Here is a 16569-nt window from a genome sequence, read left to right as displayed (position 1 = left end):
CGGCCTCGAAACGACCTAAACAAGCACGTGGTCCGTGCCGCGGTCGGCGATTATTTTGCTGCTGTTGTCTTAACTCCTTCTCTCGCGTCCCCTTCGCCCCATTATCATTTCCCTCTATCATCACCACGACTACCGTTGTCATTAACCCTTTCTAAACATATCTCCCCCGCCATAAATGTTCACCTGCTTGACAGGAGATGGCTCCTTTCTTCGCAAAGCGATTGAAGTGTTTTTATTGTGGGTGTCGCTCACCCCAGGCTGACAGAGAGCCCATTCGCAAATGGCGTTGCCAACATTGCGAGGCTATCAATTATTTGGATGAAGTAGGTCACTTGTAGCTTCACGGTGTGCTCATATGCCATCACAGCAGAGCTTAATATAGCTAACTCCCTTCAGAACGGGGAAATCACCGATCCCCCTGCTACTGAAACGAATCCCGCTGTACACAGCCCTCACGCATCAACTCCGCCCTTCGAGTCCAATGACTTCACAGGCTCCAGTTTATTCTGCGAAAAATGCCTCCGCAACCAACACCTCTTCACTAACAACTTGGCATCCTACTTCCCGCCTTCCGATGACCCGAGTTTCGGCGCATACGAACGCGAGTATCCTAAATTTCGCAAAAACCTAGAGGAGCGGTATCCCCAGGTTTGCGCCACTTGCGAGCCTCGAGTGAAACAGCGCATTCGTCAAACCGGATACGAGGCCAAAGCGGATCATTTGAGACGGATGATGGACCGAAGTAAGGCTGGGAGGATGGCAAGAAAGGCACGTCGGTGGAACTGGAGAAGCCTTCTTGTCTGGGCCGGCGCCATGGGTTACTGGGCTAGTGTTGCCGGTCAACTTAGCTGGAATATCTGGAGTGCGTTAGCCGTGGAGGAAATTGAACCACTGCAAGACCCCGATGCCTTATCTAACTCTCCTCATTTGGTCGAGTGCGCACGCGAGATAGTGCAGACCCGTCGGATACCGAGCAGTTGCGCGATGGATCTAGCACCTTATGCCGGGCTAGCTCTCATTGTCGGCATTCTGTCTTTGTGGTGGAACCCCAAGCTACGCTTAAAAGTAGAAGGAAGGGGCGGACGCTTTGTTGGCCTGAGCGAGTACTATCAGGTACAGCTCATTGTCATGGTGGTGCGATGCGTCTTCTGGGCGGTTCTCCGAGAACCCTCTTCGAGCGGACTGGAGGCTAATATTCCCCCGACTTTACACTTGTTCATGCTATTCTTAACGACATTGGTACGTAACCTAGAGAACCTAGTGTCGACCTCGCTAATGAAGGACACCTACCTCTAGTCTGTTGCGATCTCTAGGCGCATTGTGCGCTATGACACCCGTCCGCTGGTCGTCTGGAATGATGACACCCCCGCAGCCACTCCGAGTCGGAATACTGAAGCGACTCCAGTACCTAATTTTGGTAACAACACTGGAATCAGTCGCCGGCTGTTTACAAGTCCTACTGGAGATCTCCGGCAGCGACCTTCTCGTTTCCCTTTGGACAAGCTTGCTTCTCCACGGACAGCTCCTGAGGAACCAAGCATCCCAACCCCGCCTCCGGAGGCTGACGATATGGACTGGGCTCCTTCCCTTGTCCAGCGCGAACTTGAACCCACAATTAGTGTCCGTCGGCGAGACAAGACCTCTGGGCTCAATGGCGAGCTGCCGTCTTTTGGCCTCCTGCCCGCTGCGCCTAAGCCACCCGCGTGGAATATGCGTAGCAAACCCCAATACCCAAATCCCATTAACCCCATTAACCCCACTCAACAAGTGGAACAAAATCCGTTCCAGCGCACACCTGCACAACCGCAACAATGGCAACGGAATACCAGTGATGCCGGCGCGGCGTTTGTACCGCCAAAGTTCTTTCCTACGAGCGATCATACCGCGACAACTGGACTCGAGAGTTTGTTCGATCGGACCTTCACCATCAAGTCTCCTGAAGATGGAGAAGACAACTACTGGCAAGCACACCAAAACTCGAATGATTACACCCACCACCCTGTGAATCTCTGGAGTTATTTTGTCTACCAGTACCTTCGGTTAGGACTTCTTATTGTTTCTCTTGCTGCTTGGACTTTTTCGGAATATGGTCTACTCTCGCTTCCGGGCAATTATGTTGAGATCGCATCGTTAGGCAGTGCCAGTCTTATCGCCGGGTTCGCCCTTCTAGAGGCTATGAAACGTCCTATCGTGCAGTGGAATGGCATGGAGATCCTCACCTGCTTTTCCGAGCTGGTTGCTGCTGTTAATCTTGGGGGATACCTTCCCCGGATTGGGGTTGCCTACCAGCGGCAATCTTTTGACACATACGGGAAGTTGTTATTGGTTTTCATGACCGCCCAAGAGGCACTGAATCTGCTGTCACTGTATCGCCTCGCTGCAGTCCATGGGTCTGGTACCCAGCAGCAGCAACAACAACAACAACAACAACGCCGCATCGCGTCTCCGGATGGCCGTGTAACTGGACATCAGTCCCCATCGGCATTTAATCACCAGGGCCAGGTCCAGTCGTTTGACAGTCAGCCATCCATGCCACCCCTGTCCTTTTCATCTACTCTTCCTACCTCGAGCTTCACGACGCAGTCACCCGCCACGCCCACCCAATTCGCACCTTCGCCATACGACGGAGGATTTTCCAAAAATCACAGTTTCACTCTGAACAGTCTGAAAGACAACGAGTCCGACGTGTCGGACGCGTTTGACCGTGACTCGGACACTGAAACCACTGTAACAACAGCCACATCTGCCACCAACAACACAATTCGAAACATTCGCTATGGACGAAACAACGATTATAACAGTGACTCGATGTTCTCGCCCCGACGATCAGAGCTGGGTCCAGGGATCGGGGGTCTGAGTTTGGAGGACGAGCCCGGTCGCCGCATCACCCGCAGTCAATCGAAGCTCAAGGATCGTTTCGCAGCGGCGCGAGGAATACGGTGATATCAATCCTCGATCTTTGGGCGTTGGTCGGCCTCATTGGACCAGCTGTCTCAATTCAAGCGTTTGCACTTTTGGAGTTGGTTAGCTACCTCTTTCCCTTGCTAAATCTACCTTATACCACTCTTTGTGAGCCCACGCGAACTATTACGGCCGGTGAGAAAGCTTGCCTGTTCTGAGTACAATCCGTTTGTTTCACTGTACTTGGGGCTATTTGAAGATGTGTTTTGTACATAGCAAGTAGAATGAACGATTTATGAATGATGGCACGACCGATTTCTCACTATGTCAGAGTGGGTTATAATCAGACAATTCCTCCGTGTTGTCCTAAAGCACAATGTATCACTATTCCTTTGAACTTGAACCTAGTCTTATGCTGAACTTAATTTAGAAAGCACCTCGAATGTATCCCTTAAACCACAACGCCTCTTTCATGCAATCGCTAATATACCTTTGCTTTATCGTCTATCTTCTATGCATCGTTGTATCAGAAATGAAATTACCTGCATCTAGACCCACCCCAGTTTATCCGTGACAAACCTCGAGAGTTCCTGAATCGTACGAGGTTCCTCTTCGGTACCCAGATGAGTTGAGAGAATCTGTATCCATTGGGCTGGCTGAATTCCGTGGAGTTTGCGGTCCTTCAGGGCCTCTTGTAAGCGGGCTGCCTGTTCTGCAGCTATAGAGGTGTCCGAGGAGGTAGAGATGTGGCTTTCGACGATGGCGCCATGTTTGAGACGAAGAAAAACGCGAGTCTGGATAGTTTGAAGGTCAGCCAAGCTTATTGTTGACAGCCCAGCCGTACATAGGCGAGGCAGGCGCCGGAAGGGGAACTCACAGACGGCGGCAAGGAGGCCAGCAGAGGAGGCCGGTCGCGCGGATCCTCCCCTTCTATCGGATGGGTCGAGAAGATGAACCGGGGTGTCTGGCAGTATTTCCACTCGAGGGACTGGATATCTCATTAGCATGCGACACCCGAATTTCAAGAGCAAGAAAATGAACAACGCAACTCACCTTCATTTCTTCGATCCCCTTCACGATCTCCGCCTCTCCAAACCCTTGCTCCTCCCCAACAGTCCCAACCACCCAGTCCTCTCCGGCATACAATTCCGAATCTTCTACAATGTGGGCCCTCTGCGCCCGGCGCACAGCATCCGAGCATGTTCCATAGAGTCTCGCAAATTCATCCATCACTCCCGCAATGACATCCTGGATCTCGAACGAGACCGGTGCATTCCTGAAGGCCGACGACACATTCGCCACGGGCGACCGCACACTATCCACCCCCTTTGACATCATATACTCCCGCGCCGGCGAGCGCAGGAACGAGCCCAGCCGGTCGATGTTGGGAGAATCGAGCAAGCAGGTGCCGTGGTGAAGCGCGCGCTCGCGGGTGAGTTTGAAGGCGGACCCGGAGATCTTGCGCGGTTGCAGATCAAGCTGCTCCGCTTGCCGCCCGGAGTTCTCGAGTTGCATGACGATGTCGTGGCGGTCGTTGACGCTGGTGGTGGTCGCGCCGATGCGGTGAAGTGCCCGCACCAGCATCTCGGCGTGCTTGTTGCGGGTGAACGTCGCGCGCGGCGAAATCACGCTGTAGTTGAGGTTGCCTTCGTCGTGGAAGACAGCGCCTCCGCCGGAGCGGCGGCGGACGTAGAGGGGAGCCGTGGCATTTTCAATCTGGTCGGGTAAAGACGGGCTGCTGGTGGCGGCGGCGGTCCGGTCGTTGTGTAGCACGCGAAGGTTGGTTTCAAGCCATGGGTTCTGGTTGCGACCGATCACGACACAGGGGCGATTGATATATAGAAATAGGATGTTCGAGTCGGCGGGCGCATGCTGGAGGAGGAAATGTTCGATAGAGAGGTTGACGTAGGGGTCGTTGGATAGCGATTGGTATATTTGGTGTCTGGAAGCTGGTCGGCTGGCGAGCTGCGCGAAGCGATCACCTGCGAAGGAGGAATTCCACCGGATTGGTACGGGTGACGTCGTATGTTGCCATTGGGAGGATACGAGTGACGAGGGCCGGAATGAGGAGGTGCGCAAAAGGTTGCGCATCGGGCGAGATGCAGGGGGTGAGCACCACATGAGATTTATTTTATGTTGATCGATAAGGAAGACGGTGATGATGATTGATTGCTGGTGATGATCATTGGAGTTCCATGGACCGGGGGATGCAAGGCGGTGAGAGTGTATCGTACCTGTTACTTACGGTCCGGGCGGTATGAGTCTTGTATCGAGCTTCGGACGAATGGGAAAAGGCGATAGTCATGCTCTCCCGCGGGCTGCATCGAGTAAAGAAGCGGCCGATCTCCGGGGGCTATACCCGATGAAGCAAAAGGGCGGCAGAAAACCAAGGCGGGAAGCCATAGTAGAGGAAATGCCCCTCCAAAGGCTAAAGGCGATCTCGCGATCGGCCGGCCATGAATCAGTCATTCATTCTTCTTTTGTCTGTCTGCTTTCTCCCTCTTATCCACTCACTCTTCCATTCCACTCCACCGGCCACCCACCTTGTTCCAATCTTCTTTTCTTCCACTCCGGTCTCACCTTCTTTTCTTCCTTTTCCCTAGAGGCTGTCGATTCTTCTATCCGTGACCTCTTCCTCTTTCTATCTGCCCTTCCTCGGATTGAGCCTCTCAACTTGCGAAAAATCTCGACGCCGACATCGCATCACATCACATCAGCCCACCATGTCGACCTGGGGTGAATACTTCCGCGTCACCACGTAGGTCTTCTTCCTCTCAATTGCGTCACGTCATCTGTGTCCTTCGACACCGGCGTAGCAACTTACGGTTAAACTAATGGTTTTTTCCCCGCAGTTACGGTGAATCGCACTGCCGCTCTGTCGGCTGCATTGTCGATGGCTGCCCACCCGGAATGGAGCTCACTGAGGATGATATTCAGCCGCAGATGACTCGGAGGCGCCCCGGCCAGAGTGCCTTGACCACCCCTCGGAACGAGAAGGACCGCGTCGAGATCCAGTCAGGAACAGAATTCGGTGTCACTCTGGGCACTCCGATTGGCATGATGGTGCGCAACGAGGATCAGAGACCCAAGGATTACGGCGGTAGCACAATGGACCTGTACCCCCGCCCCAGCCATGCCGACTTCACCTACCTCGAAAAATATGGCGTCAAGGCCAGCAGTGGTGGTGGCCGCAGCAGTGCCCGCGAGACGATCGGTGGGTGCAACCCTCAGACCTGCCGCTGAAAAAGATGAAACATACTAAGAATATGATCAGGCCGAGTCGCTGCCGGAGCCATTGCCGAAAAGTACCTTCGCCTATCGCACGGTGTTGAGATCGTCGCCTTTGTCTCCTCCGTCGGCAACGAACACCTGTTCCCCCCTACTCCCGAGCACCCCACCGCCTCCACCCAGCCCGAGTTCCTGAACCTGATCAAGACCATCGACCGCAAGACCGTCGACTCCTTCGTACCCACCCGCTGCCCAGATGCTGATGCCGCCGCCCGCATGACCAAGGTGATCGAGCAGTTCCGCGACAACCACGACAGCATCGGTGGCACCGTTACCTGCGTGATCCGTAACGTGCCCGTCGGCTTGGGCGAGCCCTGTTTCGACAAGCTCGAGGCCAAGATCGCCCACGCGATGCTCAGCATCCCCGCCACCAAGGGCTTCGAGATCGGCTCCGGGTTCGGCGGCTGTGAGGTTCCCGGCTCGATCCACAACGACCCCTTCATTGTCTCCGACGTGGCATCCCAGCTCGGTCCCAACACCTCCACCAAGCAGCGGCTCACCACCAAGACCAACAACTCCGGCGGTATCCAGGGTGGTATCTCCAACGGCGCCGACATCTACTTCCGGGTCGCGTTCAAGCCCCCGGCCACCATTGGCCAGGCCCAAAACACTGCCACCTACGCCTTGGAGGAGGGTATTCTCGAGGCCAAGGGCCGCCACGACCCTTGCGTCACCCCCCGCGCCGTCCCCATCGTCGAGGCCATGTCCGCCTTGGTCATCATGGACGCCCTCATGGCTCAGTATGCTCGCGAGAGCGCCAAGAGCCTCCTGCCTCCCCTGCCCAACACCATCCCCACCCGTCCTACCCTGAGCGGTTCCAACTAAAAAAAAAAGCCCTTTTCTCCTCATTGTATCATGTAATCGAATCAATCATCATCCTTATGTTTTTTTTTTGTTTTTTTCTCCATATTTCCGGGAACAGGCTTGGGAAAAGTTGTTTCCTTCATTGATTTGGAATGTGGCTTCAACACTACACTCAGTGTTGCCTATATATCTTTTTTGGCCTGTTTGTTTCGAGACACCGTTCATGAAAATTAGAGTGCAGCGATATATATGATGGTATGACATTTTTGGATGAATCATTATATTATTCTTTTTCTTCTGGTATATCCAACCTCGGCCTCAGAAGAATACGGGCATGTATCTGGTTATTTACCACACATCATTGTTGCTCAACGGCATCAGCTACCACCGCGCCTTCCCTAATCGATCGAGTCCAGCCTGCGACGCCGGCTTGCCCCGATTGGATGTTCCGTTGACTCCGGTGATCCTGGGTACATGTGGATATTTTTCATCTAGCTGAGGGATATTCGCATTTTCGTGGATTTTACTCATGGCTCATAAACTATAGTAAGATCGTTATATCATGGGAAAACCTCGGTTTCCACCACATGCTTCGTGAACACATACCTCCATGCATACATATATCGTTTGATATCAACATGGCCAATATCGTATACCCAGCACAAAACAAAATCAAGGGTAACAATCATAACCAAGGGAAACGCGAAGTTGGGCTGGACTAGCAAGCCGCCAGTGCCAGGATATGACCACCCAAAACTAACAGGGGAAATATAGCACGAGGCCCAATTTACCCCCGTTCCCTGGGAGGGACTGCATATGGACGTACCCATAGTACGCTACGCCGTTTCAAATCTCGCGGACCATGCGAGGAAGAATCCCACCACTGACGGACCTCTCCGAAACCCCATCCAACTCCCCCGCCGTAGCGTTCACGACTCGCAACTTCTCCTTCGGCACCGTGAAGGTCACTTGGACCCGTCGGCCCTCCGCCGCACCCTCGACATCCCAGTCGTCGTCCCCGTCCTCTTCGCCGTCGGCATCCGCATACCGGCGCAGGCCATCGGAATACAAGCCGGCACGCTCGTCACCGATCCCCATGTCGTCGCGCCACGAAGGGCCAGCGACCGAGCTTCGCATCCCGGCTCCCCAGTCCCGGGCCCCCTGTTTGCGACGGAAGAGCTCGGCGGAGGCGCTGACGGAGCGGCGCGGAATCCGTGTGTTCCCGTATCCGGCAGCCAGGTGGGTCACAGGAGACGGGCGGCTGCTGCTGCTGCTACCGTTGCCGACGACGGTGCTTCGTCGGTCGAGGTTGATGTCAATGCCGGAGGCGATTGAGGTGAACGCACCGGGGGGTTCGGCGAAGTCTGCCGTCGGTGGTCGACGTCGAGTGAGAGAGAGGACGCGGCGGACGTTGTTGCCGATCCAGTCGGAGGTTCGAGGCCTGCCTATAGTGGGCAAGGCGGTGGGTTTGCTATCGGGCATCGGGAAGAGATCGAGCGTTTGAGCAAGTGGGGAGGTAGGCTCTTCGAGGCTCTGGGAGTGTTGGTGATGTTGGAGGAGGTGTTCGCCTTCGGAGTGACGTTGAGACACCGAGGTCTGCGCAGTCGAGTAGGAATCCGAGGTATAGCATTGTTCCACGAAGGATAGCGCCATGCTGTTCGGCCGGCTGCGCGGGATTTCTCGGCTGCTGCCATTACTGCTGGCGCCACCACTGCTATACGCAGAAGCTGCTTCGGTGGACTTCAGGGGGATTTGTCGTCCGCTTATCGACTGATTGGAGGAGGAGAGATGCGGGAGATTGAGCGCACGGGCTTGCATGGTGGACTTCGCGGAAGTAGTCGATGAATCGGACAGGTTGGATGAAGTCCGGTCTCCTTTGTCTGGCGAGGCGGGGCCACCATCTTGATCGATGCCAATTCCGGCAATGAACTCGGGGGGGACGAGGGGGACGGCTGAGTAGCCAATGTTGACGCCTAAGGGCGGTAGAAAGGCTGATCCTCTTGGTTGGTCGTATGTCTCCTGCGTCATGATCATTCCGGCGTTCTTTGCCTCGTCTTCTTCGCGCTCGTCGATTGGATGGATCTCTCCGGTGGCATCGCTTCTGCGAAACTCGCTGTATTGAGTTGGTGGCCGGTACAATCTCGCTGTTGGGCCAGACAGGTTGGTCTTGGTGGGACTCAATGCTTCCCCAAGCAAGCCAGTGCTCTCCGCGATCGTCCCTCCTGCCTTATCATGCCAGACAGACGACTGCCCAGATCCGCGCTTACTTTTCCAATCGGCAATCTCTTCCATCTCCCCCGAAAAGGGCCTGCGTATGCTGCTCGCCATATTTGGGCCCTCGCCGCCCCAGAAATGAGCTCTTTGTGCGCCAAGAGCCAAGTTCCGTAGCTCTTGATCCCGTGAGCGACGCTCGTAGCGCCTGCGGCTATAGAAGAAAAGGGACACTGCTAAACAAATCACCGCGGGGATCCCCAGACCCAGACCGACTCCAAGCCCAGTCTTTGTGCGCGAATTCGAGGTGCCAGAATCAGATACGTTGTCTTTTCGTGAGTAAGGATTCTCATAGGTTGATACCCAATGCCCCGATGTGACATTGTACAGGTAGACCTGCGAGTTGTCTAGAGAGCTCCTGGAAGAGAGTTTGGAAGATAGATGCGGAATGGGTTGTCCTCCTGCGATCATCATCACTCCTCCAGGAAGCATTGTGGCACCATGTCCGTATATTCCCGCTGCTTCTCCGATTCCAGAACTTGTAATCGATGGTATCCTCCAGGTCCATTCTTCGTAGTCAGCTTCGAGCTCCAGGATAGCTAGCTGCGGTTGAGCTGCGACACTCGTGTTCCCTACCCAGCCTCCGTAGACGATGATTTTGCTACCGTCTGGAGACAGGACTGCTGTATGCCCTGATCTTGGCTCCACCACGTTGACTTCCCGTACGGCAAGTTCTGTTTTGAGCGTGGTCGGTGCAGTCATCACGTTCACAAAACTCCAGCTATTCTGCGGGAGAGAAAAGACGGCCAGCTGCGACATGTTTATGAAGGCGTCCCGGGTCTGGCCTCCAATCAGGAGAAAATCTTGCTGCTTGCGCGGCTCTCCGGTGGAGGAATATGCATAGGACGCCTGCAGGGGTGTGATCGTAAACCCGGCCTCCGCGACTGGAGGGGCGCGGCTGCCAGTTGTAGAGGCGTCATAAGACACAGTATCCCCGGAAGTATGAGGATTTAGAACGATCATCGACTGGGAATAATTTGCAGCGGCCATCCAGGTTTGGTTTGTAGCATTCGTGAACGGGCACATGCCGCCGAATGCATAGATGGAACGGTCAGACGTATTGGTGGGCGCATATGCAAAACCCGCCGAAAGGAAATTAGGCCTATCCACAGCGACACCGGACTGAGTTGCGGAGCTATCTATGGCCAGCTGTTCCCAGGTGCCATTGCCCGCGGAGTCGTTCGCTTTGGGTGTGAACTGCCATATCGCGCCTTGGTCCAGAGTGTCCCGACAGCTACCTGCGAATACCTTGATCACGCCAGCGGCGTCAATGGTAGGTACATAAGCTGAACCGTTTTCATGGTGCTGGAAGGGTAACGAGCTTGTCAGTGTCGAATACTGCGGTTCCGCGGCGTCGACGACTTCCGACACGTTCAAGGCCAGGAGTTCCGTGGTGACATTCTGGCTAGATCCCCTCGAATGCAAAAGATATACAAAAGAGCCATTATGGTCGAGACTGTAGAGCAGGTACGACGGTTCATATGGAATCAGCGCAGAGGTCGGCTCAGCGCAGAGTAGAACGAAGGCAAGTAGAAGCGTCGACACCACGTGGGCGCCGACAAATCTGCGCGTTCCGTGTCCTTGTTGGAAACATCCATCCATGTGTGTGAAGACGAGAGCTTGAGATGAGGTCGAGAGCAAGGCTGATCTGAGACAGATCGCAATGCATCTAGCGCAAGGGTTAGCCCGTTAGCACGATCTGGACAAGGCACGGCTGGAGACCAGATCAGCCGACATGGGCGAGGATCGTCAAACTAGGCCGATCTAATTGCTTTAGATCCGAGCGAGTACTTCAGGATATGGATGAAGCGAGGGTCGAAAGGTATGATGGTGCTACTGGCGGAGAGGGGAGGGAGGGGGGAGGAATGCAGAAGATGGATTTGGGGTTGGTGGCTAGACCAGAGAGAAGAAGAGGAGGAGGAGGAGGAGAAGTGAGTAAGTGACACACTGACATGGATCTCATCAGCAGGCAACATCGCAATTGCGGCCGATCGGATCCGAGTTTAGATGAAATGAGGACTCTGTGGCAGGACGAATTGATTAACATAATCGTCATGGGTGGACTAAGTCTCCGTACGGAGTACGGAGACATAGTGCTCCATAGTACTCCTCGACGGACAGGCCCATCCATCTGAGGACCCATCCAGTATGAAGCGAGAGCAGGAAATACTGAGGGGCTGGGAAGAACGATTGCGCCGTCAACACGGGCGGTTGCACTGGCAACCTGGAGGCTGCATGGGGGTTGATTTCCAGTACTGTCCGGGTTGGCGAGGGTCGAGTGAGGCAATCCAGACAGACTCGGGAAGAGGGAGGAGGGGCAAGAGTCTCCCCCTCTTTTTTTTTTATTATTATTATTTATTTATTTTTTTCAATTGGGCAACTTCTTGAGTTCAATTGACTCCGAGTGACAGTTCAATCGATGCGAGGGGGAGGACGGATGGATGATGAATGATGGAACAAAAGCAAAGGTGGAGCCGCGAGTGAAACAGGGCAACAGACCATCTTCCGGGCCGAACTTTGGGTTGTCTTGTTTACACTCTAATTTACTCTTCTGATTCAAGGTTGAAGGTTCATTTCCTCAGGGTTCATTGGAGCTCTGTCCGACTAAAGTGGGGATCCGACCAATTAAGTTGCAGGTTGGCCTGCCAACTGCTTGCTAGGTACTGCTACTGCTGCTCCTCCTCCTTCTCCTCCTCCTCGGAATCCCGAGTCCAGACCTACCTTACTTATCAGACTGTAACTTAGCACACTTAGCGGATTCGCTAATAGACTACTCTGTAGTAGCACCACCGATAGGGCTGAGATATGCTAGTCACTCGTGGGACAAGCAAGGAGAGAAAACTGACCTCGTGCTCCTTATGCCCAGGCGGGGCTCACGGGCAACAAGAGACCCCATTCATTCTCTCTTGTTATCCCGCTGACCTGAATACACGACCCGCACATTCGTCATCACACCCATCATGTTCCGTCTTGCCACAGTGAGTGGGTGCATTCCTTTCTCACTTATACTCATGATCGAGAGGGAACCTAAGCAGAAAAAAAAAGAAGAAGAAGAAGCGCGATTCGACCGCGCGTCAGACTCTTACGGCCCTTGCAGCGCACGGGCTCATATTCTGCTAGATGACCCCGGTGGGTTGGGGGGGGGGGGGGGAAACAAACCAGGTTATCATTGTCTGCCTATAACACAGCTCTACTCCGTAGTGCTGCTTGGCTTGGCTCGGTGACAAGGGCTCAGCCACATCCCATCCATATCCCGAACAGCATCCTGGGGACTCTTGGGTGAAAGGCGGGGGGGAGGGGGAGAAAGAGGAGGGGCATGAAGGATTTGACATACGTTGCTCAGTGGACATTCAGGAATTCAGAGGCCATGCTCCGACGCGGGATTTGGTCTGATCAGCCCACATTGGGCTTCCTTCTTGTCAGAGCTGAGGTGACGCCTAAATTTGCAGACGGGTAGAGAGCGAGATGGTGTTCCGTTGGTGCGGTAGCAAACATGTTGAGTATTTTGGGGGGGGGTTGAGCGGTGGCGAAGGATCGCGGACGGAGTAGAACGATGCGAATGATAGTACGTCTCATACCGCCTCGAAGCCACCGTTGGCGCAGATACGGGCACATGGCTTCTGCAGTGGAATCATAGAGCCTTTCCACAGTACCAGCTGGCGGTTCTTGAGTCGATCGCGAGTCATATCTTGAAAACACTTAGCATGCTGTGCCAAAATGCCTCGGAAATTATCGGTTCGGGCTATGAATCGCCATATCTTCCGTGCCTTTGCGCTCCATGTCGCCATCCTCTGGACCCAGCAGAGGTAGCGTGTTATGATTCAGAGTGAATCGGGGCCTGCAGGATGATAGACCTTAGACTCTGCACTCTACCAGGATTGTTTCCTTGGCGGTTGACACCGAGTAATCTCTGGTGGAACAATGTGCAGCGATGCTAATAGGAAGAAAGGGGGGGGATGCCATGCTGGCGGAGATGGGTGGTTAAGATGTACAATGTAGGTAGACGGTACATGCTCACTCAGGGGCGTTGACAGATCGACCACCAGCGCCAATAGCTAGTAGTGGTGGCTGATATAGAGTTGCATTTGCTTGGGGATCCCAGGCCCGACATCCCTTCGCAGCTCCAATCGTGTGTAACGAAGAGGATCCGAAGACTAACTTACTCGTGTCTGAGCTCTGTCTGATTGGATGTGATCCAGAACCCTAGGCTGTAACAGGAGACCAGTTCAGCAGTATGCAGGGGGGCATTGAGGTGGATGCCCGGCACGCATTGGGTTGTGCCAGAGTGATATGACATGATGTGACGGTTGACTGGGCACGGGGCTGTCTCCGGCTTTCAGCTCTGTCAGTGATAATCTGACCTGCATTGTTCTCACTCTTTGCGGACCGCACCGGGCAAGGGATGGCTGGGGGGAGGAAGTATGAGTATCTGCAGATATGATGGCCCGTGGTCCTCTTGGCTTCCGAGGATGGTGGCTGGTTTGCGTGTGACAGGTGCGTTCGAGGGGGGTTGGGGATATGCTGGATGTACGGAGCACACCGTAATGGGCTTGTAATGAGCTAGCAGTGAACATCAATACTTTTCAACTTGAACGATCCCAGGGGCAGGGAAGCATCTGCCATTCGGTATGTACTCGCACATACCTAGCAGTCTAGTCCGTACAGTACAGTCAGGACTCAGGAGGGGTATGACTGCTCTAAAAAGCTTGGTCCAAGGACTGGCAACCAGTGAGGTTTGCTCGGATGCAGTAGTGGGTATGCAGGCTCCCCAGATAGGAACTATGAGGATGCCGCTCAGGAGTAGGGGAGGGATAACTCTGGTTGGTGGGATCTAACTTGTCGAGTCCTTGGATTGCTTGCAGTGTGGAAACAACCTTCTGTTGAAGGTAAGCCGGTGAATTCAGTGGTGGGAAAGCTCGGCGGTGCAAAAGGATTATGAAGATGAAGCGGGTGATACCATACGTTAATCACAGTTACTCGAGTATCAGGCCATGTTTATCGGATTTTCCATCCCCTGCGTACGAGTGTAAGGGATCAGTAGGATGGTACATAGTAAGACGTATCAATCAAATTGAAAACAAATAAGGTAAAAAATAAGTGGCGCTGCCCGGAATCGAACCGGGGCGGGCACGGCCACAACGTGACGTCATACCACTAGACCACAGCACCTGTTATTATTGAAAACACATCTCTGCTTGGCTTTATGTACCAACAATCATGGATTCCCGGCTACACGAAGATCTAGAGCATGTTTTCGTCACATTCGTCATCGTCATCTCGATGTTCTTTTGCCTATATGTCTCGGAGAACCGCTGTATCTCAAGGCGATCTCTTCTTTGCCAATATTCTTCATGTTGTGGTGTTATAGTTGGGCACGCCGGCAAATCGATGATGGCCGGGACGCAGTTCTTGGGTATATATCTCAATCGAGATACAAGACTACTCAGCCTACCATTCCATCAACAGCCTGCGCAACGTGGGATATGCGATCGATAGCACCATTAGCCATGAGCATCACACAGAGTGTCGAGCAACAGCTGCCAAATTATATCTCACGACATAGAGAGATATAAGAAATGCATCAATCCCCATACCACCAAATAGAAACAGTGCATAATCTATACATGCACAGCACCCACAGGAGCAGAATCAGGCGCCAGTGGGTCATATAAAATGAACATCTTACCCAATGCACCAGATGCACTCGAGCAAGCCTATAACCTTCAGCGGGTTGCCACCGCTAAACCGATCAAAGGAGCCGATCCCAAGAAGGAGACCATGGCCCACACGCCACAGCAAATGGATGACAGCTAAACTGGATCAGATGAACGCTCGACACCTACTGAGTGATAGGAGGTAGCACATGGGCCGACGCGCGCACCCCAAAGGCAAGCAGAGGAGGAATCTTCATTGACCACACCTGTCCGTAACGGAGAATCGGGAGTCGATAAGCAGAGCCTGCAAACAGGGTGCGATACACAGTCAATCAGCATTCAGCCCCGACTGTAATCTAATTCTATCATTGAAAGAGGCACCTGCTGTCTCAAGTAAACATACAATGGAGGTAGCATCAGCATATAAGACCTGGATGACGTTGTAGTGCCGGTCGAGAATGAGGACAGTGCATGCATGCAGCACGCCTGCGGTGTCTCCCGAGATCCAACGAGGTGCACCAGATAGGTTGGCGACAGATGAATCTGAGACAGAACCAAGGTTCTGTCACTTGCCAGAGTCATGCCTCCCCGCCTGCTCAAAGAAGACCCCGGTCCACTTCCCTGTACATACTCGTAACACATATCTCCAGTGTTGGGAGGGGAGTCCCGCGGATCGGGGGGAACGACTGTAGTAGGCCGTGATGGAGCATCGCGCAATTGATAGTCTCATCTATAAATTGGGAAGATCAATTAGCCCAGGCTAGAGAATTGTACAAGGAACAAGGTGTTTGTTTCATCGCATACCATCGACTAACGCACGGAGGACGGGATTCCATGCCGCTAAAGCAGCCACCCTCTATGGAGCGAATCAGGCTGCTATGCATGAGTGAACCAAAGCCTTGAGGGCTCGGCTGGTCAATGCCTGTAGGTACCGCAGGTACAATGCTGTCACTTCCAGACCTCGGAGTATGGACCAGTATCCCGAGTTGGAAATACTAGACGTGACACCCTGTGTGGGCTGGCCGTGCTTCCAAACATGGTTAAATCCTTACTGGTTCGATTTGACAACTGGAAAGAATAACATAGTAGTATATGCTAGGTACTAGATACCTAGTACTGATCTAGCACCGTAACTAGAAAGGATGAAGATCAACCTTGAACAGGCGTGCATAGCCCCCGGAGAAACTTGACATCAGATTGGCTATCTTGAAGTTCGATGGACTCAGAAATGACCGGTTTTTCGCTAGCCCCAGGTTCAATGGAGGCATCAAGGTAGGTACAGTATTAACTCGACCATGCGGACGGAGCAGAATGGATAAACGAGGGAGAGGGAACTACACCTTATTTCGTTATCCACCCACCGACCGTGGTGCCTGGACAGTACAATACCTATAGCCTGGAGTACTGAAAGTCCGTCCGTAAGGATCTACTACAGATTACTACTAGCCTAACTACCACTGGCAGGCACTGGATTTGCGGAGAACACAGACCTCCTCAACCAGGAGGAGGTTCTGGACCCTCATTGGCCATAAGTACAGCAGCGGCCGAATGCCATTTGTGCCAATGGTATTTGGGCTGAAGTCTGGTATAGCCGATCAATATTCTGGTTACCTTCAATGTGAGGCTTCTGTACAGGTAGAGTGCTGGATCG

The 16569-nt window shown here is 53.4% G+C and overlaps 4 protein-coding genes and 1 non-coding gene across 5 annotated transcripts; 2 read left to right on the top strand and 3 right to left on the bottom strand.

Moving 5' to 3' along the window:
* The first annotated feature begins 112 nt into the window (after positions 1–112).
* BO95DRAFT_392220 (uncharacterized protein) lies at positions 113–3191 on the top strand. Its single transcript, XM_025583641.1, has 3 exons — positions 113–323; positions 397–1239; positions 1297–3191. The coding sequence occupies exons 1-3, from the start codon at positions 198–200 to the stop codon at positions 2941–2943; spliced, it is 2616 nt and encodes an 871-aa protein (XP_025440884.1). The 5' UTR covers positions 113–197; the 3' UTR covers positions 2944–3191.
* A 258-nt stretch (positions 3192–3449) lies between these two features.
* Positions 3450–4992, bottom strand: BO95DRAFT_454302 (putative lipoate--protein ligase; the record flags this gene model as incomplete). The annotated part of the gene is made up of 3 exons (XM_025588259.1): positions 3450–3695; positions 3779–3889; positions 3955–4992. 3 exons carry the CDS (start codon positions 4990–4992, stop codon positions 3450–3452), a joined length of 1395 nt encoding a protein of 464 aa, XP_025440883.1.
* Positions 4993–5387: 395 nt separating this feature from the next.
* Positions 5388–7041, top strand: BO95DRAFT_176683 (bifunctional chorismate synthase/riboflavin reductase [NAD(P)H] ARO2). The gene is made up of 3 exons (XM_025580858.1): positions 5388–5659; positions 5754–6115; positions 6176–7041. Exons 1-3 carry the CDS (start codon positions 5625–5627, stop codon positions 7012–7014), a joined length of 1236 nt encoding a protein of 411 aa, XP_025440882.1. The 5' UTR covers positions 5388–5624; the 3' UTR covers positions 7015–7041.
* A 798-nt stretch (positions 7042–7839) lies between these two features.
* On the bottom strand, positions 7840–10866 carry BO95DRAFT_366404 (uncharacterized protein; the record flags this gene model as incomplete). Its single annotated transcript, XM_025582747.1, has 2 exons — positions 7840–8680; positions 8714–10866. The coding sequence occupies 2 exons, from the start codon at positions 10864–10866 to the stop codon at positions 7840–7842; spliced, it is 2994 nt and encodes a 997-aa protein (XP_025440881.1).
* Positions 10867–14362: 3496 nt separating this feature from the next.
* On the bottom strand, positions 14363–14433 carry BO95DRAFT_t201. Its single transcript has one exon. It is a non-coding gene; the product is annotated as a tRNA-His (tRNA).
* Between the last annotated feature and the right edge of the window lie 2136 nt (positions 14434–16569).

This window comes from Aspergillus brunneoviolaceus (genome assembly GCF_003184695.1).
Source record: "Aspergillus brunneoviolaceus CBS 621.78 unplaced genomic scaffold BO95scaffold_45, whole genome shotgun sequence".
Taxonomy (NCBI): domain Eukaryota; kingdom Fungi; phylum Ascomycota; class Eurotiomycetes; order Eurotiales; family Aspergillaceae; genus Aspergillus; species Aspergillus brunneoviolaceus.
Note: the sequence above shows the minus strand (reverse complement) of the source record. Positions and strands in the feature narration are given on the sequence as shown.

Excerpts from the sequence above, each read along its gene's own strand:
- BO95DRAFT_392220 (XM_025583641.1), top strand. The coding sequence starts at position 198 with ATGGCTCCTTTCTTCGCAAAGCGATTGAAGTGTTTTTATTGTGGGTGT. Across the intron at positions 324-396 it reads CTATCAATTATTTGGATGAA|AACGGGGAAATCACCGATCC; the intron begins GTAGGTCACTTG and ends AACTCCCTTCAG. Across the intron at positions 1,240-1,296 it reads TGCTATTCTTAACGACATTG|TCTGTTGCGATCTCTAGGCG; the intron begins GTACGTAACCTA and ends ACCTACCTCTAG.
- BO95DRAFT_176683 (XM_025580858.1), top strand. The coding sequence starts at position 5,625 with ATGTCGACCTGGGGTGAATACTTCCGCGTCACCAC. Across the intron at positions 5,660-5,753 it reads GAATACTTCCGCGTCACCAC|TTACGGTGAATCGCACTGCC; the intron begins GTAGGTCTTCTT and ends TTTTCCCCGCAG. Across the intron at positions 6,116-6,175 it reads CAGTGCCCGCGAGACGATCG|GCCGAGTCGCTGCCGGAGCC; the intron begins GTGGGTGCAACC and ends GAATATGATCAG.